At 38.9% G+C, this 26,129-nt stretch overlaps 1 protein-coding gene across 1 annotated transcript in view; it reads left to right on the top strand.

The window, feature by feature from the left end:
* LOC139743396 (periodic tryptophan protein 2 homolog) overlaps window positions 1-26,129 on the top strand; it is an 86,706-nt gene that overhangs the window by 17,370 nt on the left and 43,207 nt on the right. The window contains exons 11-16 of the mRNA XM_071653882.1: window positions 13-160; window positions 987-1,137; window positions 2,035-2,215; window positions 8,085-8,232; window positions 22,831-22,942; window positions 24,832-25,050. Of these exons, the coding sequence (XP_071509983.1) occupies window positions 13-160; window positions 987-1,137; window positions 2,035-2,215; window positions 8,085-8,232; window positions 22,831-22,942; window positions 24,832-25,050 (959 nt within the window). The remainder of the gene's footprint in view (window positions 1-12; window positions 161-986; window positions 1,138-2,034; window positions 2,216-8,084; window positions 8,233-22,830; window positions 22,943-24,831; window positions 25,051-26,129) is intronic.

Genomic DNA, 26,129 nt, shown 5'->3' with positions numbered 1-26,129 from the left:
TTTCTCTGCCAGATACCGCAACTTTCGGACCTTCACCTCCCCCCAGCCAGTCCAGTTCTCTTGTGTGGCAGTGGATTCAAGCGGCGACATCGTGTGTGCCGCGGGGCAAGATGTCTTTGAGATATTCATGTGGTCCATGAAGACAGGCAGATTGCTTGAGGTGCGTGTCCAGAGGTGTTATACAAAAGCTTTTGCACAATTTTTTCCACCTGTAGAAATAATGTGTCTTTCACTGTTAGTTATTTGTGACTCAGTGCTTCTATAGAAGATATCCAGCACTGGGTGGAAACATGCTTTTATGTGTATGGTATGATGTGATTTATCAATGTCTACCATTCAAATCAATGCTTAAACCACTGTTTCAGTATGTGATGCGTATCCGTTATACAATGAGCATTTGATTTTACACTAGACACACACAGTGGTTTTAAACATTGCATATATCATAATTTTGTTTCCACACGTGGGGTTCGTTTCATGAAGTCATCACATAAAAGTCTTTACATAAATCTCAAAATGGCCAGAGTCACTGATATTTACACATGTAGCTATGAGAGACTTTCAAATCCATTTCATGAAGTCTCTCATAAGTGTTTTATGAGCGAAAAGTCTCTCATAAGACTTTCATGAAACTGACCTCTGGTATATTCTGAAACAAGAAATCTGTAGTCTGACTGGAGGGGGTTGGGACACATCAGCATTTGAGAAAACTGGCCATAATTGTTATCAAAATAGCAATAGAATACCAAAGTGTGATGTCTTCGCCATTCATCGCCATGGAAACTTGTTCTAAACAACCTCTCCTGGCCCGTGTGTACATGCGTGCACCTTGCTCCAACCCAAGCTATAACAAAAGACCGTGACATCATCACTTTGGTACTCTATAGAACACAGCTAAGAGGGGGTGGAGGAAAGGGAGACTTAGGTCTCTTTACAAACTATGAATTAATCCACCCCCACTTTTGCAAATCCTCTCTTCTGTCTAGATCCTGGCTGGTCACGAAGGGCCAGTCTCCGACCTCAGCTTCTCTCCCAGCGGCTCCCAGCTGGCCAGTGCATCATGGGACAAGACGGTCCGCCTGTGGGAGGTCTTTGAGGGCAAGGGGGCGAGAGAGACGCTGCGACTCACATCGGATGGTGAGGAATAAATCCATGACTAATGCCTTGTCATCAACATATTGTTGCAATTTGCTTTAACTTTCTGCTTTACCTAATCAAATTTGCATACTTTACCTCGATAGAAGTTCAGTAGAAAAATGTGCAGTGCATGTATAGATAAAAGCAACGTTTTACTGCAAGTGATTAAGATTGATTCAGTAATTAAAGCACTGTCTACTACGGGCGGGTAAAATGTGTTTACATACAGATGTAATTAGATTACATTTGCATCATGCTCTTACAAACAATTGCATTGTTTCATGGTGCATTACATCATCACTTCTATAGCGCAACTGCTATATATACATACACTCTATTTCTATTTGATTTCTCTTCAATTGCATATAACCAAAACAATTTCCGCTCTAAAACCAAATACACTTAATCAAAATTGATGCACCAATAAAAAAAAAACACATAGGCTGTACTAAAGAGACAAAGGAAACATGAACCCCTACCGGCTTCCGTACCACATTGCGGGGATACGTGACTGTGCTCCATCAACATGGGGAACTGCATGTATGAACAGTACTCCATGTCAATTATCGAATTGTAAAATTCATCTAGTGTGACACAAATGTGAGTTCAGAACTTTGCAAAAATGTTCTCTTGTACTACAGTCAAACCTGTCTATAGCGACCACCATCTATAGCAGCCACCTGCCATATATGCAACCGCTAAACATATTTCTTCCAAAGAGAAAAGCATGTTGACAACCCTGTCTATAGCGGCCACCTGTCTACAACGGCCACTTTATTCATCTCCCTTCGGTGGCTGCTACAGACAGGTTTGACTGTATTTCTAATTCCAAAAAGCTACTTTTGCTTTGACATTTCCACCACATCCCTCTTTTTTTTTTTTTTTATTCTCAATCAGCTCTGTGTGTGGCCTTCAGACCTGATGGTCAGCAGCTGGCAGTGGCCACACTGGACTTTCAGATCACCTTCTGGGATGTGGCCACAGCCACCCAGACCGGGTCTGTCGAGGGTCGGCACGACCTGGGCAGTGCAGGGGGCAAATCAGATCTTGTCACGGCAAAGACTGCCTCATCAACAAAGTAAGTTCTATCTTATCCATGCAAGACATTAAAAATAATACATTTTAATTGATACAATGTTCCAGTACTTAAAGAACTAAACCAAGTTTTCAGTCCAACAGGAAAAATCAACACTCTAAGTGGAAAATATTCCAGTACTTATGGATATAACCCAAATTTGTCGATCTCAGAATGAATGAATATCTAAAAGAATGCTAAGAATTTATATATGGATTTATTTGAAGTGCAAGGCTACCTATGTTTATGTTAACTGTAAGAAGATTAAGTTTCATTGTCAACAACCGTAGAATAAAAAAGGTTGGATTTGTTGGCTAAGGTAGTGATGTCATGGCTTTGTAATATCCCAATCATCTGCACAGTAATCGTCACTAAATTTACCTGCTTGAAGTATGAAGTGAAAAATTATAAATGATATGCAGTCCATTATGTGATTGTTGATAACTTGGTAGTGATGTTAATAACTTAGTAGTGATTACTTGTCAAATGTCACAGCTGATAGTGGTTGCTAAATTATTGACCAAAAACATGATGTTCATGACATATTTTGTGTGCAAACCAGTAGGACAGTGGCAAAGTAATATGGTCCCCATCACTGCATCTAGTTGCATGAGTGGTAGTCTAGTGATGAAGATTTTTGTTTTCTAAAAGCATGAAACTTTGAAATTATAAATGTAATTCTCATTTAGTGTCTGATTTTACTGAAACCTTCACCACTCTGTTTTTCAGATTTGACTTTTTTTACTGAAGTTAATGTGAACATGGATTTGCTCCTCACTTCAAACCATTCTTGAGAATGAGCATGGGTATTAATGCTACATTTTCTCCGTTTTGCATGCTCAATTCTCCTTAAATTGGCAATGTGTGACATCATAGCTGTACTTTAGTGGCAATAAGAAAGTCAACACTTCCCCAATGTGCTCAGAGACCCCCTGAAATTGCACTGTTCCCTTAAATAACCACTACATCAAAAGTTTGTTCAGGTTAGCAGGGGATAAATTTCAGACTTGAATTTGATTAGCAATTTCAGCTGATGAATAATACAGGTCAGGGCTGCACACTAACCCATTTTTTCTGCCGGTCCAACCTGTCTCTGTCGGACCGGTAAATGCCCCGTTTTACCATTTTTTGCCGGTCCGAACAGAAAATTTACCGGTCAACAACAACAACCTAAAAAAATATTAAATGACTTGAAAACTTATTTTCTTGTTTTTTATGGACGTACATTGTACCCCCCCCCCCATGTACATTTTACAGATTAATTTTTTTTTAAAACTTGCATTATTTATTGCACAAAAAAAATTTAAAAAAAAGATAGGAAAAAATAGAATGTTTGTTTGTGAATTACAGTGTAAAATGATAATGAACAAAATCAGATTGTATCAAATGCGTTTGTGACTTTTTCTAAACATCGGCACACAAACTTGCTGCTTGACCTGCTCTTGGTGGTCAGTTGGATTGCGACGATTTAATGAATTATTTTAGCTGTGATATTTTCTGATGCACGCGCTACAAGGGGTTCTTTATTTTTCTCCCGATAATCTATTTGCATTTGTACATGCGTTCTTGAAAGGTACACGACATGCAGGGCCGAATTCGCGATCCTTTTTGCGCCCATTTCCACCTCAAATATTAGCGAGATTGTGACGATTTCATAAATTACTTCGGCTGTAATATTTTCTGATGCAAGCGCCAAAAGAGGTTGAAAATGTGTCCTTTATTTTTTCCCGACAAACTCTTCGAATTTCGTAAGTGCGTTCTTAAAAAAGATGCACCACATGGCCGAATTCATGATACTTTTTTCGCCTATTTCTACCTCAAATATCAGCGGGATTGTGACGATTTCATAAATTACTTTGGCTGTAATCTTTTATGATGCACGCGCCAAAAGGGGTTGAAAATGTGTCCTTTATTTTTTCCCAATAAACTCTTCGAATTTCGTAAGTGCGTTCTTACAGATGTTCCACACAGCCGAATTCATGATACTTTTTGCGCCTATTTCTACCTCAAATATCAACGGAATTGTGGCGATTTCACGTATTACTTCGGATGTACCTTTAAAAAACTTCAAGAATGGTTGAAAATGCGTTCTTTATTTTTCTCCCCATAATCTCTTCGCATTCCGTACATGCGTTCTAAGACACGGCCGAATTCACGATCATTTTTGCGCCTATTTCTACTTCAAATATCAGCGGGATTGCGATGATTTCATGAATAACTTCGGCAGTAATCTTTTATGATAAACGCGCCAAAATGGGTTGAAAATGTGTCCTTTATTTTTCCCGGATAAACTCTTCGCATTTCGTAATGCGTTCTGAACAGATATACGACACGGCCAAAAATCATGATTCTTTTTGCGCCTATTGTTTCCTCAAACTTCAACGGGATTGCGATGATTTCATGAATTATTATTCGGGCGTAATCTTTATGATGCACGGGCCAAAAGGGGTTGAAAATGTGTCCTGTATTTTTCTCCCAATAATATCTTCGCATTTCGTACATGCGTATACGACACGGTCGAATTCACGATCCTTTTATCGTCTATTTCTACATTAAATATCAGACGAATTGTGACAATTTCATGAATTACTTCAGATATAATCTTTTGTGATGCACGCACCAGCTAGAATGGTTGAAAATGCGTTCTTTATTTTTCTCCCCATAATCTCTTCGCATTCCGTACATGCGTTCTTGCAATGAAAGGTATACGACATGGCCGAATTCACGATCCTTTTTGCGCTTATTTCTACCTCATATACATGTATAAGCGGGATTGCGATGAGTTCATGTATGACTTCGGATGCAGTCTTTTATGATACACGCGCCAAAAGGGGTTGAAAATGTGTCCTTTATTTTTCCCCGATAAACTCTTCGCATTTTGTAAATGCGTTCTTAAAAGATACACGACACGGCCAAAAATCATGATTCTTTTGCGCCTATCATTTCCTCACACTTCAATGGGATTGAGATGATTTTATGAATTATCACTCGGCTCTATAATCTTTATGATGCACGGGCCAAAAGGGGTTGAAAATGTGTGCTGCATTTTTCACCCAATAATCACTTCGCATTGCGTACATGCCTATACGTTATACTTTTAGCGCCTATTTCTACATCAAATATCAGCGGGATTGCGATATGTCATTAATTATTTCGGCCGTAATCTTTTGTGATACATTCACCAGAAGGGTTGAAAATGCGTTCTTTATTTTTCTCCCGATAATTTCTTCGTATTTGGCGTTTTCAAAATTATACATTGCATGCAGGGCCGAATTCGATATTCTTTTTGCGTCTATTATTGTTTACTCAAATTCCAACGGGATTGCGAAATTTTCATGAATTACTATTCGGCTGTAATTTATATGATGCAAGCGCCAAAAGTTGTGAAAATGTGTCCTTTATTTTTCTCCCGCTAATCTTTTCCCGTTTTGTACATGCGTTCTTATCTACAAGGTATACGACACGGCCGAATTTACGATCCTTTTTGCGCCTATTTCTGCCTCAAATATTAGCGGGATTGTGGTGATTTCATGAATTACTTCGGATGTAATCTTTTGTAATACAAGCACCAGAAGGGTAAAAATGTCTTTTTTTATTTTTCTCCCGATAATCTCGTCGCATTTGTGTATGCGTTTTTGATAACCAAGACGGCATGCAGGACTGAATTCAAGATCTTTTTTTTTTTTTTGCGCCTATTATTTCCTCAAATTTCAACGGGATTGCGTTGATTTCATGAATTGTTATTCGGCTGTAATCGTTTATGATGCACTCACCAAAATGTGTCCTTTATTTTTTTCTTTTTCTCCTCTATAATCGCTTCGCATTTCGTACATTATCTTTTGGAAGATACGACGCGGCCGGTCGAATTCATGATCCTTTTTGGGACGATTTCTACCTGAAATATGTAAGCGGGACTGCCATGATTTCATGATTTTTTTTCTCCCTAGTATTATCTCTTCACATTTTGTGCATGCGTTCTTAAAAAGTACACGGAAGGGCCGATTTCGTGATCCTTTTTGCGCCTATCTTTGTTATGAGAACATTCTGAGCGAATGAAAATATCAATTTGTGAAATGACTGTGCAAAATAAAAATAAACGCAATCAGATCCATTTACTGTATCGCTGAATATCGAATGTGTTTTTACTTTTTCTAAAAATCGACACAAGTAAATTAGTTCTAACATAACTGCCACGCTGCTGCGAAGCCGGGATCGGATCGATCTTGCGTTAAAAAATCACGAGTAAAATGACCCAGAAATGCGTGCGCTTCTTTCAATGCTTCATGTCTGGCATGACCGCCGATCGCAAGCAAACAAGAAGCAGTTACACTGTACATGCTTTGCATCATTTGCTTTGCATGTATTGCATTGCATGGCAGTGCGTGAGCAGCGCCAAATGCGCAAGCGAGCGCGAATGTAACTGGTCGACTGCTAGTGCTCAAAACTATGTTTACTGTACAAATTGCACCGGTAGACATAAACGAAAACTTGCGTAAAACTTGTTGAACAGTGCGATATCTTGCATTCTGTTTCTCCCTGATCGGGGCTGCTCTTTTCCTTTCTACTGACCCCACCAATGCTTTTTTTTTTTTTTACTGGTCATGTCGGACCGGTAACTTGTGGATTTCCTGAAAAGTTACCGGTCCGACAGTGACTTTTACCGGTCTTTGACCGTCGGACCGGCGCCAGTGTGCAGCCCTGAATAATATTTTAAAATGGTATCCTGTACTTTACTATGGTAGAGAATTGCAGCACAAGTTTATGTAATGGTTGGAAAAAAATGCACAGTGAATTGTGGTGCAGTACCAGGAAAATTATTCCCTGAGTTATAGAGGGCTGGATGGATAGAGAAATACTGTGATATTTCATGGAATGCAGGTACAGTGTTATAGTGTCATGTGATTTGGAAAATTCAACCTTCATTCTATCTTATCGTGCTGATAGGATGTCTGATTTCTTATCGTCAGATATAATCAGCCTTGGCAGCACTGTATTCTCAGTGTGTGGTGATAAGTGCAGCCTAGATTTCCTTTTTGCATTGATATCTTTCTGTGATGCCAGTAGATATGATATCAGAAATAACCACAGTAGATTTGACATCACATGTAAAATTACACATCAGTGGCATTGTAACTAGTACAACTGCAGCATAACATAATCACTTTATTTGGATTACTGCAATTGATTAGAGCAGTGCAGTATATGGAAGTGGTGTTTTAGGGGAGTAAATTGCAGTAGTAGGCCCTAGGGCATACATATTCCTCTATAATTCAGAACATGTACAGTAATGCAATTTCTAAGAGGCTCAGTTCCAGGAATGGCAGACCAAATCCTCCAAGACTGAATCTTACTCTCGGACTGGAGACTTTAAGAATTTGGTTTTGTGATGCAGAAGGAATGTTTGGTTTCTATGATGACAAATTAAATCCATAATGCACAACGCTTTGTCTTATATTTGCTAGAATGTTGCTCATCTTTGAAAAAGTAACAGTTGATGGGTGCAATCTGCATAAACCAAATATTTAAAGTAAAAGAAAAATGAAAGCTTGCACCAGGTGAATAGATTCTCAATTAAACTTTCAAACTTGAATCTATAATCGCGATAGCAGCTTGTCCATGAAGCTATTAAAACTGGGATGGTTGGGCAATGTGACACTAGGTGACATTGTTCAAAGCAGAGTATGTGACAGTGAAAAGCAGTTGTATATACAGTAAAAAGATGAGTGTGCAAGTAAACTCCAGGGCTAGTTTTTGAGTAGTCTTGAGCCTACATGGTTATCATCACAAAGTGTTGTAGGGGTTGATGTTGTGATTAAAAATAACAACAACAACAATTCATCCCATGGTCTCTGGCATCTCACAACCACCAAAGGTGCTTCCGGACACTGTGCTACTCGGCCGACGGGTCGTGTGTGCTGGCGGCGGGAAAGTCCAAACATGTCTGCATCTACCACGTGGCCGAGCAGCTCCTGGTCAAGAAGTTTGAGATTACGGCCAACATGTCACTGGACGGGATGAAGGTGAGTTTTACACTTTCTCTGTCTTGGGGACAGGTCCTGCATCTCTTTCTTTTATTATACCCCCGCCAAACGAAGTTTGAAGGGGGTATATAGGAATCAGCGGACGGTCGGTCGGGCGGTCGGGCGGTCGGTCGGGCGGTCGGTCGGGCGGTCGGGCGGTCGGTCGGGCGGTCGGTCCGTTGCAAATCTTGCGTCGCGAACTACTTCCTCAGTTGTCAACCGATTCCCATAAAACTTGGCACAGATGTGTGCCTTGGGTTGTAGATGTGCAAGACGTATTTTTTGACAGTACCCAAAAGTACGTTGCCATGGTAACGGCATATTATGGGCAAAAATGGGTACAAATCTTGCGTCGCGAACTCCTCCCACAGTTTTTGATCAATTTTTATGAAATTAGGTACAGATGTTCATCTGAATATGTTAATGTGCAAGACACATATTTCCGCAGTGGCAAAAAGTGCGTTGCCATGGTAACGGCATGTTATTGGTAAAATATAGGGCAAAATGCTTCATGGCAAAACTGCTTCATCAGTGTTCTTCCAATTCTCATGGAATTCATATTGAATGTTTGTCTTAGGATATAGGTCAGCATGACACATTTCTTGACAGTGACAAAAAGTATGTTGCCATGGTAACAGCTCACATATTATGAGCCAAAATGATGGAAAATTTTGTGTTGCAAACTACTTCCTCAGTTTTTGCCCAATTTCCATAAAACTTGGTACAGATGTATGCCTTTGGTTGTAGATGTGCAAGACGCATTTTTTGACAGTACCCGAAAGTACGTTGCCATGGTAACGGCATATTAATGGCAGAAGATCAAGGAAAGATCTTGCGGATTTAACTACTTCCTCAGTTTTTTGACCAAAGCTTATGAAATGTGGCACACACAATAGTCTTGGTGGGAAGATGTGCAAGACATATCTTTCGGACGTGTCGGAAGCTGCGTTGCCATGGTAACGGCATTTAAATGGCAGAAGATCAAGGAAAGATCATTCCTTGGGTAAGACTGTCGTCACGGGGCGGGGGAATTAATCACCTTAAGTGATATATCTAGTTTGATATGCCTTGTCCGCCAGTTGGACTACTTAGCATGACAATGTCAGAATTTCAGGGCTTGGACATTTGTTCCAAGTTCATTGTGTTACTGCCAGCAACCAGGGATAGCCTGGTTGTAGTGCGGCTGCCCATAAAGTACACATAGTAGATGACAGGTTCGATTCTTGCTGGTTCATTTTCCGACATGTTTGTCAAAAATGTAGATCAGCAGTTGTGATCTTACAAATTTCATTTGTACAGAGGGCAAACAAATTGAAAAAAACTGTGAATACCTCGGGTCCTGCCTAGTTTGTTCTCCCCAACAGTATTTCCCCACGTTCTTTTTTTTGTTGTTGATGTGTTTAGATAATTTCTTGCCTCTTGTCATTGTTATTACCTCCACCAAGGAGGTTTGTATTAGTTTGTTTGTCTGTCTGTCTGTCTGTTTCAGTCTGTTTGCAAAACAACTCTAAAAGTTATGAAAGGATTTGAACGAAATTTTCAGGAAAAGTTGATGATGACACAAGGAATAGATGATTACAGTTTGCTAGTGATTTGGATCACCGTCTGGATCCAGGATTTTTTTAAAAAGATTTTTTGAAGGATGCTTTATCATTGGAAAATGGGCCAACAAGTGAAGGAATACAAGGTGTGTGTATTTGAGGTGCGCATGCGAGCACTGAGCACATGCTCAAGGCGCTGCAAGAAAGTGAGGTAGAGACACTAGAATTATTGCAACACGCTAATAGGTAAACACCTCCACTTACGACATGAGCAAGAAATTAAGTAATGATATCACTTTCCAAGTACAATGCATCAATATTTTCTTCTGATGAATGTCATTATCATCATATTGTTCTTTCCATTATTCGTTTTTCCACCCTTGGGATATTGTTTCTTTGTATTGCTTGAATTGTTTGTGGAATTTGGGCTTAAGTGAAGATGCTTTGCCGAATGTGTGCAATGACATGCTTGTCACAGCAAAATCCACAGTCAGTGTTCTTGTAGCAACCACATGTCTAATGCAGCCTGTGTCCACCTTATTTTACTCCTGTGGTCAGTATTTCATATTATTAAAGTAGTGACCACAAACTTCAGGTTGAGCCCTATGTGCCAGTATGTGAGTTGCTTTTCATTCTGCCAGCAATTTGTACTTTTCTCTTTCTCTCTTTCATTCTTTTTGTCACACAAAAGATTAACCAGGTTTAAAGGGATCGTATAGTTTTGGTTGAGACCTAATTTCAGGTTTCTAACATTTTTTTAGTAAGATAATGAGAAACCTCTTATGAAATGTGAAAGAGCATGTAATTCCATGAGGAATTCAACATTTATTTGATGAAAATTGGTTTTGAAATGGCTGAGATATCCAAGACAGAGCGATTCTAATAAAGTGTGGGACCCACATTTTATTACGATCACTTTGTTTTACTTAGTTTTTGGATGTTTCAGTAATTCCAAACCCGATTTTCAACAAATAAACTTTGAATTCCCCTTAAAATGGTATGCTCTATATTATTTCATAAGTGTTTTCTTGGTATCTCGCAAAAAGTTACAAGCCCAATTTTCATCTCCACCAATACTGTACCATTCCTTTAAGACGGATAAATTGAAATGCACATTTATGCATTTTTTTTTCTGTGGGCAAAAAAATCGGTGATATGTTGAAACCTTTTGCACTCAGATATGTGTATAGATGCATTTATGTTTTTTATGACTAATACTGTGGGTTGAAGTCGAATGTGCTGCTAATTTAGTGTGTAAATGTACTCGCCGTAGGTTTGTGCAGAGTAGGAAAAAGAAATACTGCCTACAGTATCCACCTGCCCATGAAGGCCACTTTTGTTTCCATTGAGTGGTTGCTGTGTGCAGGTTGAACTGAATTTGAAATGCAATGTCATGTTTCAAGTATGTATTTCAAAAAAGATCTTTGATTTTGTATTATGTATTTGAGTTATGTGTAGAGATATGAAATCAGTCACATTTGATGAGGTAGTTGCTGGTAGTGGAAGTACCCCCTCTTTTGTTGTGACTGAGCAAGTCATCCCATGCCAGTGCTTTACTTGCAGAGTTTTTGAGGAATGCATGAGACCAGTAATTGCATAATCAAAGGCAGGTCATTTAAGACTTCCTTACCGATGAGATGATAGAATAGTTCTCTTTAGACCAGTTTTCTGACGTGTTCACATTCAATACTTAAATTTTTAAGACAACCAAACAACCAAACAAACAAACAAGAGTTCATGACAACCAAAAAGCTAACCTGAAGTGTATTAAACAGGAAGAGGTGAATTTAACCGCTTGTTTCACAAAATATCCATATACATGAATTCAAACGTAGTAAAATAGAACATTCCCCTTTCCCCCTGAGGACTTGTACATTCAGATAAAATCACCAGTACATTATTTACTGTGATTTTTATAGTGGTGCAACTTAGCAGGATAAAGTGGAGAAATACGATAGAACATTAATTTTTCACCCCCCCCCCCCAATTTGAAGGTCAAGAGCGATGTAATAATGCGAGAAAGCTGAGATTGTCCTCATCCTTTCTGCCAAGATTGGATTAAATCTTCTTGTCAATATCATTGGAGGGTATATTTGACCAGGGATAAAAAGCAATTTAGGACTTTATAATTGGATGTTTTTGTGGTTGTTGCCTTCTTCACCACAGCAAGTCACTTATATTGGAAAGTAGAAACTACAACTGTTTGTTTGAGCACTGTAGTTATTTTCTCTGACTCTCCCTGTCCCTTCTCCCCACCCCCCCCCCCCCTTTTGCTTGTAATGAAGTTTTCCTGGTACTGTCCCATTTAGCCAAATGAAGCTAGGAAATTTGAGGTAGGCAGTGGAGTCGAGGGGGAGGGGTTATTAATTTAATATCTGAAGAGTTCCCTTGGGCCACAGATCAATCAATATCTGAGGCAATAAATCACAATTTGGACTCCTACCAGTCTTACTGATGTTATTCAAGCAAATGTCTGTCCTTTTTTATGTTGCTGGCCTGGAATTCACATGAAAATATCTTTATGTTGATTTTGTGTTATGATCATAAAGCCAGTTAGTGAGGGCATTTGTCAATTACAAGACACTTGACATCTCTGGCCATGAGTTCATCTATTGGTATGTGTGTTTGTTCATGTGTGTGTGTGTGTGTGTGTGTGTGTGTGTGTGTGTGTGTATGTATGCATACTCAGTATATGATTTTGTGTGTGAGGAGAGATAGGTAATGCATATAGTCAGAGCAGGAACAGATGTATATCTGATTAGATTGTATTTTTATGCCTCCGCCACGAAGTGGTGCCGGAGGCATTATTTAAGACTTATGCACTGTTCGGCAAACTGATCATTGAACAGAGGCGCAGACATACATTGTAAGTGACCTAAAAATGACATCAGTTTTATCCCCATAGAAGATAGGAATGCTAGATATCATTCATTTCTGCTACTATTTTAAGGCAGATAGGTGGTAAAATTTTGAGGTAAATATGCATGGTAATGCAGTGTAAATTCATTTTGTGTTGGAAATGTCATTTGTAGAGATTATGCACTGCAGATTGTATGTCATGAAAATTGCCGATCAAGGACTGTTATTGCACTTGTTTCTGGAGCATAATATATGTGCTAATCATTCTTGTTTGTTTCTAGATTTGATATATTTATATGCTTGTCTAGATTCTTTATTAAATCCAGTTATCTATCATTAAAAGATTGTTTTATAATTCCTTAGAAGGGATATTAAGTAGGAATGGTATGATGTTGTTTTTGTTTCAGTTTAATATCCCACATGGTGGAAAGCAAAGCATGATCTTAGATATATACCCAACTCTGTAACATATACCACAATCTGTAATATATGCCATAATCTGTGATATATGCCACAGTCGATGATATATCCCACAAAATGAACTCTATGAGTGAAAACAGGTACACAAAACAAGCAAAACATGATATAATAGAGGAAGAATATGTGGTGTGATTGATATTGCCAGAACCTTCTGGTCTTCTCAAGTGAGAAGTTGCTTCTGAGGAAAATCTTTAAGGAATATTGTGGTATGTTAAAGGGATAGTACAGTATTGGTGGAGATGAGAATTGGGCATTTAACTTTTTGCAAGATACAAAGAAAACACTTATGAAATAGTACAGAGCATACCATTTTCAGAGGAATTCAAAGTTTATTTGATGAAAATGGGGTTTGGAATGACTGAAATATCCAAAAACAAAGTAAAACAAAGCGATCGTAATAAAGTGTGGGTGCCACACTTATTAGAATCGCTCTGTTTTGGATATCTCAGCCATTTAAAAACCAATTTTCATCAAATAAATGTTGAATTTACTCATGGAATTACATGTTCTTTCATATTTCATAAGAGGTTTCTCATTATCTCACCCAAAAATGTTAGAAACCTGAAATTAGGTCTCAACCAAAACTATACCATCCCTTTAAATATGAGAAGGGAAGAAAAAATGTACTTGTGAGATAGAGTGGCACATTCAACATGATAGTGGGTGAACGGGGAGGGGGGGGGGGAATCTGAAGCTGGATCGTGCTGGATAGATATAGATCAAAATGCTTATATGTAGTATTACTCTGCGATGATCAGAATGATGTCACTTGATGACATCATTAGTGTGTGCATCCTCCTGGGATCGCTTGTACATGTATCAGTTCCTCTCATGGTGCAGTAAACTGTGTATGACTCTCGTTGTTGGCCTCTGTTCAGGGATTGGCCAGTCTTTCGCCAGTTTTCCAGTATCCTTGTACTTTATTTAGGAGGATTAGTCTCTGCTCAAGAAGTCAAGATGTTGACAGAGAAGCATGAACAGTCATTCTGTTTATAAGGGAAGCCACTTTTAGCATTAGAAGTCATGCTGATTTAGGAGGATTAGTCTCAACTCAAGATGTGATGATGTTAAAAAAGGAGCATGAACGGTTACAGGGAGAATGTGTGGAAACAAATGGTATAGCTAGAAACTTCAAATTTATTAAAGGGGTGGTATAGTTTCGGTTGAGTTGGGCTTCAGGTTTCCAACATTTTTTTATGATGATTTTTTTAGATAATGAAAAACCCCTTGTGAAGTAGGAAAGAGCATATAATTCTTAGATAAATTTAAGTTTATTTAATGAAAATTTGTTTTGAAATGGCTGAGATATGCAAAACAATGCGATCCTCATTAAAGGTGGGACCCACCTTTTATTAGGATCACTTTGTTTTCGAGTACTTTGTTTTTGCACATCTCGGCTATTTCAAAACCCACTCTCATCAAACAAACTTTGAACTCCTCTTCGAATTGTATGCTCTTTAGCATTTGATAAAGCAGTTTTTAAGTATCTCGCTAAAAGTTAAAAAGCTATAGTTGTCATCTCAACCAACACTATACCAGCCCTTTATTCAGTGAGCTGTCATTAGCTGGGGGAAGCAGATTCAGCATAGGGTGCGTTTATAAGATTTTTCTTCTGGCCACAAACAGTGTTTTGAAACACTGTTTCTGGCCAAACAGTGATTCTAGCTCGAAAAAAATTCTTATAAACGCTCGCCGTGATTTGAAACAGTGTTTTGAAACACTGTTTGTAAACGCACAAAACAGTGCGTTTACAAACAGTGTTTCTGTAGAATCAGTGTTTCGAAAATCTTATAAACGCAACCGCGATCGCAAACACTGTTTATGTGACGTCACAATGCCTTGCGCGCACCCTGTTTGACCTTTTGCCGAGGAAAAACTGCGCAGAGTGAGTTGCGCAATGGCACAGTCTGAGCGAGAGCCCCAACACGCTCGGAGAAAAAAATCTTATAAACGCTCTCCTAACGAAACTGTGATTTGAAACAGTGTTTCAAAACAGTGATTCAAAACAGTGATTCTAGGCACGCAAAATCTTATAAACGCACCCATAGAAGCCTTGCTTATCTTGGAGGATAGTCTCAGCTCAAGATGCCGAGATAATAAAAGAGGAACATGAACAGTCATACTTGGTGGGATAATCACACTTAACACAGAAGCTGTGTTAGTGTTGTAGAAGGACTTGACACTAATTTTATTTTTCTCTTGTGGCCTGTTCGGGCCATTACAATTATTGAATTTGAAATGTTGATGGCTTAAAAAAGAAATGTAATTGTGCTAAGTAAAAGGAAACAAAGCAATTTATTTTAAATTGTAGTTGCCTGATTGGCCCACCAAAAGAATACATGCTTTTTTGAAAGTTTTAATGCGTGAAACCAAATTTTTGTGTCTAGTTACACCATTGTAGAGCTCAGGCTGTGCAGTTAGCCACAGAAGATGCATACTCAATGTATATATGGTGTGTGTGTGTGTGTGTGTGCATCTGTGTGTGTGTGAATCTCAAATGGAATGTTATATGTTATGACATGTGTTTGAATGGTATATGAATATAAATGAAGAGAAATTAATCAATGACTGCACCCCCCCCCCCCCCGAAGAAGGTTCCAGAGCCCCTGTGTTGTACTTGTAAGCATATTTGTTTTTGCTGTCAGTGCAAATGATCTCTCTTTTATACCTATAACAGAAATTAGAAATATTATTAGAAGGAACTGTATAGAGTTGTGTTTGTGAAGAGAATAAGCTTGCTCTACTAATATTGTAACTCTTCAGGGATATGTTATTGTTATATGGCTTGTCATGCTGTGTGCCTGTCATTTTGTTTCCAAGTAATCCATAATTCATTTTCCTTGATATAGCTTATCTAGCAAAATCTTACAACAGCAATATGGCAACAGAGCTGAATGATAATCAAATACTCCTTGGAAAAAAGAAAAGAAAAACAAAATGAAAAACAATAGTAACAATCAGCTTCCCCCAGAGCTAGCCTAAATTGTTATTGTATTCAAGATGATCTACTTAACTTACTCAATATTTTTAGAATAAATGAAGGGAGATGGAGAGTCTCAAATGCCATATACTTCTAATGACTTGAAAAATTGACGCTGATTTATAAATCAACATAGATTTTTAGATCATATCCCACATAGGAGGCAATTCTCATAGAGTATTGTTTGTAATAGTTCGGACTAACAAAGAAAAACATGAGAGAGGAAGGGGATGAGGAGAAGGGAACGTTTTCTGAGCCAATGAATTGATTGACTCGAATAGATGGGCAAATCCCATCAGATTGGATCTGAAATTACACAGAATGTTTGGGGCGAAATCAGATTGGGCAATCGCAAGTGAAAGAGCTCATTGTGAAAACAGACTGGAAAGTCGGGAAGAGAAGGGAGAGAGAGAAAAGAGGGGTACTCTAATCGATTTTTTTTCTCTTCCACACGGGTGGAGCGCAATGTTTATGTTAGTGGGAAATTCTAGTTGTTTAACCATCGCGATTTGCTCCATCATCCCCGCACCCGTCGCTGCACTGATCTGATCCTCTCCGCTGCAAAGTAGGCTAATTCATCCACCCTAGGCCGGGGCCCTTACCCAACCGACAGCCAGATTTCACCGCGTGCGATGAGATTTGTAGAAATGGGGTGAAGTGATTACGGGATTTGGGGAAAACACATTATAAGGTTCAAAGAGGCTATAAAAGATGAAATTTGGTTTAGATTTCAGCAAGTTTATAAGCTTTGAATGCTGTACAATTAAGTTTACTCGAGGAAATTAAAAAAAAAATGGGAACATAAAAAATTTATATGCAGATACCAAAAATCCTTGAACTCATTGAATATCAAAGGAAACTGTTGACTCAATTTCCTGCCAGAGTATAAAATTCTTCTTGTTGCCCTGATAAAGCCACAGATATTAAAACAGAAAACATTGCCAAATGAAGCAATATGGCTATAAAAAAAAATTAAACTTAGTTTTTATTATTTCACTGTTGATTGATAACCATGTCCTACTGTAGTAGCAGTGGAACCATTAACAGTTGGCATAAGTCATATGATATTATTTGATGTCAGTCTATTGGAAAAGCTGTAAAGTCATGACATCATCACCTCTTTCAGTTTGTTTGTATTTTATGAAAACTTGTAATACTAGAATTTTACAGCTTTTTTATACCCCCGCCAAACGAAGTTTGAAGGGGGTATATAGGAATCAGCGGACGGTCGGGCGGTCGGGCGGTCGGGCGGTCGGGCGGTCGGGCGGTCGGGCGGTCGGGCGGTCGGGCGGTCGGGCGGTCGGTCCGTTGCAAATCTTGCGTCGCGAACTACTTCCTCAGTTTTCAACCGATTCCCATAAAACTTGGCACAGATGTGTGCCTTGGGTTGTAGATGTGCAAGACGTATTTTTTGACAGTACCCAAAAGTATGTTGCCATGGTAACGGCATATTATGGGCAAAAATGGGTACAAATCTTGCGTCGCGAACTCCTCCCACAGTTTTTGATCAATTTTTATGAAATTAGGTACAGATGTTCATCTGAATATGTTAATGTGCAAGACACATATTTCCGCAGTGGCAAAAAGTGCGTTGCCATGGTAACGGCATGTTATTGGTAAAATATAGGGCAAAATGCTTCATGGCAAAACTGCTTCATCAGTGTTCTTCCAATTCTCATGGAATTCATATTGGATGTTTGTCTTAGGATATAGGTCAGCATGACACATTTCTTGACAGTGACAAAAAGTATGTTGCCATGGTAACAGCTCACATATTATGAGCCAAAATGATGGAAAATTTTGTGTTGCAAACTACTTCCTCAGTTTTTGCCCAATTTCCATGAAACTTGGTACAGATGTGTGCCTTTGGTTGTAGATGTGCAAGACGCATTTTTCGACAGTACCCGAAAGTACGTTGCCATGGTAACGGCATATTAATGGCAGAAGATCAAGGAAAGATCTTGCGGATTTAACTACTTCCTCAGTTTTTTGACCAAAGCTTATGAAATGTTGTTTTGACCAAAGCTTATGAAATGTTGATTGGCGGGGGTATAACCAGTCGCTGTAGCGACATTTCTAGTTATATGTTGTATTATGTGTAATTTTGATGAGACATTTATCATTATGTTCTCTGGTGTTTTGAAATTAGACTGAACATGGTTTTAAATTATTCGTAAATTGTCTTTCCTTTCCATGTACAATAAGCACCCCCCCTAAAAAAATAAATAAAATGTTGTCCCATGTCTGACTGTAAAGATACAGATCTGACAAATTGCGCATTCCTCATATTTTAAAGTGTTCTCTCATCACCTAGGGAAATGCATTCACACAATTCATGTAAAACGGGGAGAGAGAGAAAAAAAATTGCCAGGCCCAAAGAATGGGTAATTTTTTGTGACAGCTTTTTCTTTATTTTGACATTTCTTTTTCAAATTTCATTTTACCTTAAGAAGTTAAAGAAATGACTACCCTTTTGTGTGTTTAATTTCATGGAGTGGCATAGCACTTTAATAGAACACATCAAAAAGTACAAAAATCTCTGTAAAAAGTCCTCATGGCATTATATGCCAATTATGTTCTCTATCCTTTCAGCCGATGGGATGATGTGGCTGCAAGGTTTATTTTGGGGTAAAGTTATTTTATATAAAGGCAGTTTTATGTATGCTACCATGGCAGTAGTTACTCTTACCCCATTTATACTGCATGTGAGTTTCAGAGCCTCCTCGAGGAGGTTCGAAAGCCCGCTCAAAAAAGCGGTCTCTTGTGTGTTTTATACTGCTTGGGCTAGTTTCGCCCAAGCAGGCCTGTCTGGCTTCATTCCCATGGTAACCAAGTTCTCATCTGATACACGGCGCAGGCTTCTGAATTTCTTAGACATATAACTGCAAACGTGATTAAGCGCAGAAGTGTGCAAGTTGTGTGCCATTTATCAGGGGCAGTTGGTCACGATACCTGGTTTGTTTATACTGTAAGCTGGCAATGACCTTCAGTAATAACTTCCAGGTCGGCAAAAAAGCGGCTTATCAAACCCCCGTAGCATTTTTACTGCAATAAAGGCTTTTTGAGGATGTTATAGGAGGCTTCATAACCCCCTTTTTCTTTTAGTATAAATGGGGTACCATATCAGTAGCAGGAAGCACTTGACATAAAAGCAAATTTTCAAATTCAGAAGATTGGTGTGGGGGTCACCAAGATTAAAATTTTGTGAACTTCAGCGGGGAGACAGAATTTCATCAGCAGCCAGTATTTTGCAAGAAATTATGTGAACCGAGCACTCTTCAAATTTCATCGCATCCTCCACCGCCATTGATTTCCTTTTAACTGACCGGGAGCTGGATTGCATTTTCTTTAACCCGCTGAGGACGAGTCCCGAGTATACTTGAGCAAGTGTCTATGGGAAATGTGTATTGCAGCAAATTAAAGCAGGCAGTCGTCAACGGGTTAAAATAGAACAGCCAGCATAAAGACTTCTTGCTTTGGCATGCCAATGGGTCATACTGCAGATGACCCTTTGGCTTTGGCGGAATGAGCACCTTTCTGTTATTTATTTCAAGGGGCTGTTCTCATTATATCTCCCGCTGTTTCTAATGGCAGAAAACTTATGTGAATGTTTGATTCTAAAATCCAGCTTTCTTGACAGAAGAGAGGGATGTAATTCATGTTGCTTCACTATTAAAACAGAACTTCAACTCATCTGACATTGACATATTTGCTGTACGAGTAGACGACAGAGATTCCTGAAGTTGTTTTAAAATCAGCTAGAGTCATAAGAACATGCATGATGATACTGCATAGGGTAAAAATTCTATTCCTATAAACATGGCTCGACACTAACTTTTTTGTTTGGTGGCCCGATGGGGCCACCAAAATCCTAAATTTCAAATTTTTGGTGGCCCGAGAGAAAAATTTGATGTCCCGAAAAAAACCAATAAAAAACATTAGAAGCCCTTTTTGTCTCGCCCACCGGAGGTGAAGGCGAGACTAAGGGATCCAAATGGCGTCCGTCCGTCGTCCGTCCGTCGTCCGTCACAAATGTTAAAGTTTACCTGCAAGACTCTCTTATGATGCATAACTTGGCAACTGTTACAGCAATGGCAGCCACACTTGGGTGATAGAAGCACTAGGGGTATCTTCATGTTATGGTGTTGTCAGAGGTCATGTGATGAGGTCAAAGGTCATTTGAGGTCATATATTAAAGGGTATGTGCAAGACCCTCTTTTCTATGTTAAAGTTTACCTGCAAGACTCTCTTTTGACAAATAACTTCACATAAGTTGCTTGGATTACAACCTAACTTGGGTCATAGATGCACTGGGGGTACCTTCATGTTATGGTGCCGTTGGAGGTCACAGGATACGGTCAAAGGTCATTTGAGGTCATACGTTAAAGTTTACTTGCAAGACTCTCTTATCACTCGTAACTCGACACATGTTGCTACAATAGCAATCAAACTTGGGTGATGGATGCACTTGGGGTACCTTCATGTTATGGTGCCGTAAGAGGTCACATGATAAGGTCAAAGGTCATTTGAGGTCATACGTTAAAGTTTACTTGCAAGACTCTCTGATCACACATAACTCAGCACATGTTGCTACAATGGCAATCAAACTTGGGTGATGGTAGATGTCTCTTGGGAAGTTGAAGGTAACCACAAGGTCAAAGGTTACAGACAGGGGTCAACGAACTTTTAGGGCCGAATGTTAAGTTTTTAGGGTGCATTTCGTTTATGGCTCATAACTTTTGATCCCTTTGTCCATTTGTGACCAAACTTGGATGGAACATGTCCCTTGGGGAGGTGAAGGTCATCACAAGGTCAAAGGTCACAGACAGGGGTCAACAAACTTTCAGAGCCCAATGTTATGTTTTTATGGCGCGTTGTGATTGTGGCTCATTACTTTTGATCCCTTTGTCCGTTTGTGACCAAACTTGGATGGTAAATGTCCCTTAGGGTATTGAAGGTCACCACAAGGTCAAAGGTCATAAGCAGGTCAATTGACTTCTGGGAGTTATAAAAAATATTAATTCCTTGTACGCGAATGGGCGAGACACAATTTGGCGATTGCCTTGTTTTTTAATGAGTCAAATATCTAAGTTTTATGATAGTAAGAATTAGAAGTTGGACATATCTACTCATAAATAAACTTCAACAAACTTGCAACACTCACTCTCAGGCACTCATTCAGTTCTTTTCATCCATCCTTTAAACAAATTTAACTGCTAATTTCCGGCGCAAAAAGTTACGAATTCATTGACATACTTTTCAAAAAATTTTGGTGGCCCAAGGCGGGCCACCAAATTTGCCCTTTTTTGAAATTTGGTGGCCCGACTTTCATTTTTGGTGGCCCCCGGGCCACCGTTAGTGTCGAGCCCTGCTATAAATATGTACTTATTCCCACTGAAAATTAGAATATCATCATTCTTTCTAACAGTCACGTGCATTATCAGAATCATCCTGCGTGTTAATTCAGCTTGTCCACCATAAATGCAGATTTTGAATTGGGTCATTGGTATCGATATCATTTCTTGCAGGGAATGTTTTGGAAGTTTGATACGAGTATGTAGCCCTACCATACTAAATATGTGGTAGTCTGTCCTCTTTTTCTCTTCTTTTTTTGTGTGTCAATCACAATATATTCTGGTATTCGCCTGCTGCACATCAGAGGTTACCATTGTTATGTGGGTCATGCTACTTCCCCCAATTTTCCCTTTATGAGTTTTTGCCATTTTATTTTTCATCTTTTATTTTTATTTGCGTGGGCATCGGCTGTTAAAGTTTGCTTGTTTTGACATTTGAAATTGCTCCTGCCCTCAGGCTTTTTCATGTTTATTTTTATCTCTCCTGGGGGAAAAGCATGCCTGAGACGTGATAGCAATATCTTATTTTCTTGATGAATGTTTTTTTTTTTCCTTCCTTTGCGATTGACTTTACTTGGTGTAATAAGGCTTTGAAAGCTGGAGGAAGTAATCTCGTTTTAACTGTAAGAGATATGCAGCATTTGATTACGATGTTTTTGCGAGGAAATTGAGACCTGATTAGGTCTGTAAGCTGCTCATAATACTGAAGAGATTTGCATCAAATGTGCAGGCTGTGTTCAGGTTTCCCTCCATGAATAAATTTCTTGATGGAGATTGTTTCTATGTATTAAAGTGTTATGGATGTCCCTGAGTTGACCTACATGATATAGCTATGTTTTAACATAATGTAGAAATATATAAATGAACATTTAAGTGAATGTATTATGTACACATATATATGTATATGGAGTTTGATGGCAAAATTAATTTAGTGTGGCTAAGTTTTGCTCCACATGTTCAGCAAAACTGTTTTGTCTTTCAGAGAGGACCATCTCTATGCAGAACCACTGAAATATGCAAGAAACAGTTCAAATGTAACATACATACTGTAGACAGTAATGAGAGGTGCCGTGATTATCAGTGTGTATGTTTTGACTGTTGGTTAGAGAGTTGTGGGTTCAAATCCTATCAGACTCTCGTCATCTTGTTACCATTTGCCAAGTCAGTGCACCTGCTCAGTTGATCTCCACTATGGAATGTTAACTTGGTATGTCGTTAAAAATGAGTCATTAGCCAAAGAGCTATTGCAGCGAGGCAGCCGTGTTCACAGCATGAAGGCTGAGAATACTTTACTATCATGGATGTCTATTTTGCAAAAAGCTTGAAAGCTTGAAGTAGCATCAATTTTGATTTGTTGTCCGGCTCATTTATTTGCATCTCAAAGACGGGAGCGGGAATGGCGGGAGTAGCTGGCCCTGGGTCCACCAGGGTACATCGCAGCACCAGGCGACACCGGACGGAGGTAGACGTGTCCTGCGTGCGATTCTCTGCCACAGGTGAGCTTATCCTTTCCCTTTGCTGTTGTTGGCATAACTGTAGCCAGGGTATTACTTGTAGGCGGTTGGACCGGCCGTTACTGGTCCCCCACGCATTCGGGATGAGGTACAATAGATAGATGATTTTTCTTGTCACCAGAGTAGTAATGCAATGTAATGGAAGGGGATGCTCCTCACTGACATGACGATTGCATAGATTGTAAAGGCAAACAAATCATGCGTTTCAGCTTCCCTTAAAATTCTACTGGGGAAACATAGTGAGTGAAAGCATACATGTTAATCAATATAATCATAATGATCAGTATATTAGTATTCTCTAAAAAAGTACTGCATTCATTTCACATCAACATAAGGGAAGATTTCCTACAAATTTTGTACATGATATGATATATATGCAGATTATAGTTATTTTATTCAGCAAACGCATTCACGAAAATATTCCAAGTAGTCCAAAATATTCATTGCAGCATGTAAAATTGTGTGTTTATGTCTCCGACGATTGATTGAAATGGGAAACTTATCAGTAAGAGCTTGAGAATATATAGACAAGCCTCAAAAGAGATATGGTTTATTAGTGTGTGTGTTTGTGTGTGTGTGTATATTTTCACACTGCATGACCCTCACTCATGTGCCACTCCCTAGATTGGCAACAGTCTGCAATGTGTCTGCTTTCATTCAAAGTGCACAGACATTTGATCTGTTGTGCTTCACCTAATAATGTTGGTTTATTGTGAGATATTTATAACTTCTTCTTTTTTTCGGGGGGGGGGGGGGGGAGGGTCTATTCGTGAAAACTAATTGCACATGGCAAATGATATGTACATGTGATGAAATTACATCATTCATATGACATTAGACCAAGAGAACGATGGTAAGGCCCATGAAAAGTACAGTGCCCTTCAGTTGCTGCTCATTCGAGAGATTTCCCTATGAGGGAAAATATTGGGATAGGGCTCATATGGTGTACTTTAACAAATATTAAAGGACAAGTTCACCTTTATAAACATGTGGATTGCATGAATGCAGCAGTATAAGTAGAACACATCAGTGTGAGTTTGCAGATACTTAAAAAATGCATAACTTTTTAACGGATTGTCTGATTTTCCCCCAAATCTCACTGATATGTTCTACTTATACTGCTGCATTCACTCAATCCACATGCCTATGAAGGTGAACTTGTCCTTTAATAGGACCCCCTTCCCCTTTTCACATCTCTCCCCCTAAATATAATACATATGTATGAGTGATGATAAAAAGGAAGAGAGAACTTAAAACATTCACAATCTAGCCAGAAAGGTTTTTTTTTTTTTTTTTTTTTTTTAATTGGAATAGGATGATCTTAACCCTCAAATAAGAAAAATTGGTAACTGTCAGTGATAGGCCTTTGTTCCTCTTTGAATGTAGTAAGCTTTGGCTACCAGATATTTGACAGTTTTGTTTGGTAATGATTCCAGAGAAGAATTTTATCTCATACAGAAAAACTGAAAGAAAGAAAAAAGGAGAGGAAGAAGACAAAGAAAAAGAAGAAAGAGAAGAACAACAAGAACAAGAATATAATGAGAAGAAAACAAGAGAGAAAGAAAGAATATGAGATATGTTTTATTTGCAGTCCTTCAGAAATTAGATAGAATGAATGTGCTGTGCATATGAAATATTTTCTTCATTATTTAAGCTATCTAGATTTTACTTTTTGTAGTCTCACAATATGTTAGCGTTGATTTGTCATTGCCTCATTTATAGTCCATTATTCTGTTTTCGCATGCATTAGACATGGCAGCATTTCTATGATGCAATATCATCTACCGTGTACACTCAGGTGTGTATATATGGCAGATTATTCCCTTTCAAACTTTGTCGTAACATACCTGCACCTCCATGAATTTTCACAGGTCGACAGTGGGCGGCCACGACCACAGAGGGCCTCCTTGTTTATTCTCTGGACACCAACATGACCTTTGACCCTTACGACCTGACCCTCAGCCTGACCCCGGCCGTGGTCCGCAGCACCCTGGCCAAGGAGGAGTGGGCCCAGGCCCTGATGATGGCCTTCCGCATGAATGAGGATGCCCTCACGCAGGAAGTGGTGGAGACGATACCATGGCAACAAGGTGAGTTTCAAATTTTTTTTTCTCACAAGCCTGTCTCCTACTACCCCACTTCCCCCATCCCAATAGAGGTATTCTGAAACGAATTAGATATTTTGAGAATATTTGTGTCGAATGAATGGTCGTTTGAGTGTCCTTTATGGGACTATTTTTGAAATATAAAATTTCTTCGATAACATCATTGATAGCCCTATCTCTCAACCTATCTATCTACCTACTTCATGTATGTGTGTTTGCATACAATGTATACTTTTATATATGAATACATGTATGAGTGTGTATGTATGTATGAATGTATTTCATAAGGGTATTTTTTTTTTGGATGAATATGTGTATGAGAGTTTTTATGCTTGTGTGTATGTACTTGTATGCATATTAAATGTATTCAGTTTTATGTATTCATACTGTGCATTGTTCTTTGTTGCAAGCCCTTATCCACAAGAGTGAAGTTGGTTATCTTTGGTTTCACATTTAATTCATTCTGATCTTGACACACAAAAGTTGTGCAGGTCGTTTGTCACTTTTTTATGTGATACACTGTATGGTTCAAGCAGGGCATCCAGTGTTTAACCCATTCAGAAGTCTAGATCAAGACCGATGGGGAAGGCATAGCCACAATTCATACTGTCAGAAAGTTACATGACAGGAGGATTCAGCAAGTTGAATTCTTTGTGAATTTATATCGGAGCATTTGTCTTTCTTCATTTTATGGTTTTATGGCAAGTTAACAACTAATGAAGAAAGTATGAGCTAGCCATATTTCCAGAGGCATGAGTAGTCAGACTGAAGATTAGATTAACATGGGTGCATAGCCCTCCCTGGAGCAGACTCAGCAATTTTGTGCCGAGTATTCCGGGTACTTCTTGAATTGCAAACTGGATCTCATAAGACGATTTCAGGAATTATTGAATTTGTGTTCCAGAACTGCAGTGATGGCATGGGAAATAGATATCATCCCTTTTCAGGAAAACAGTTTTTATTTCCTTGGAAATGGCATACAGTGCATTTGTGTTGTACGAAGCAAACTTTTTATAAGCTGTTTATTTTGCTAGTATGCATCGACTGAAAAATTCATTGAATAA

Source organism: Diadema antillarum, unplaced genomic scaffold (assembly GCF_040938485.1).
Source record: "Diadema antillarum isolate AM-2024a unplaced genomic scaffold, OU_Dant_1.0 seq00001076_RagTag, whole genome shotgun sequence".
Lineage (NCBI taxonomy): Eukaryota > Metazoa > Echinodermata > Echinoidea > Diadematoida > Diadematidae > Diadema > Diadema antillarum.
This window is presented reverse-complemented; position numbering and strand designations above follow the sequence as displayed.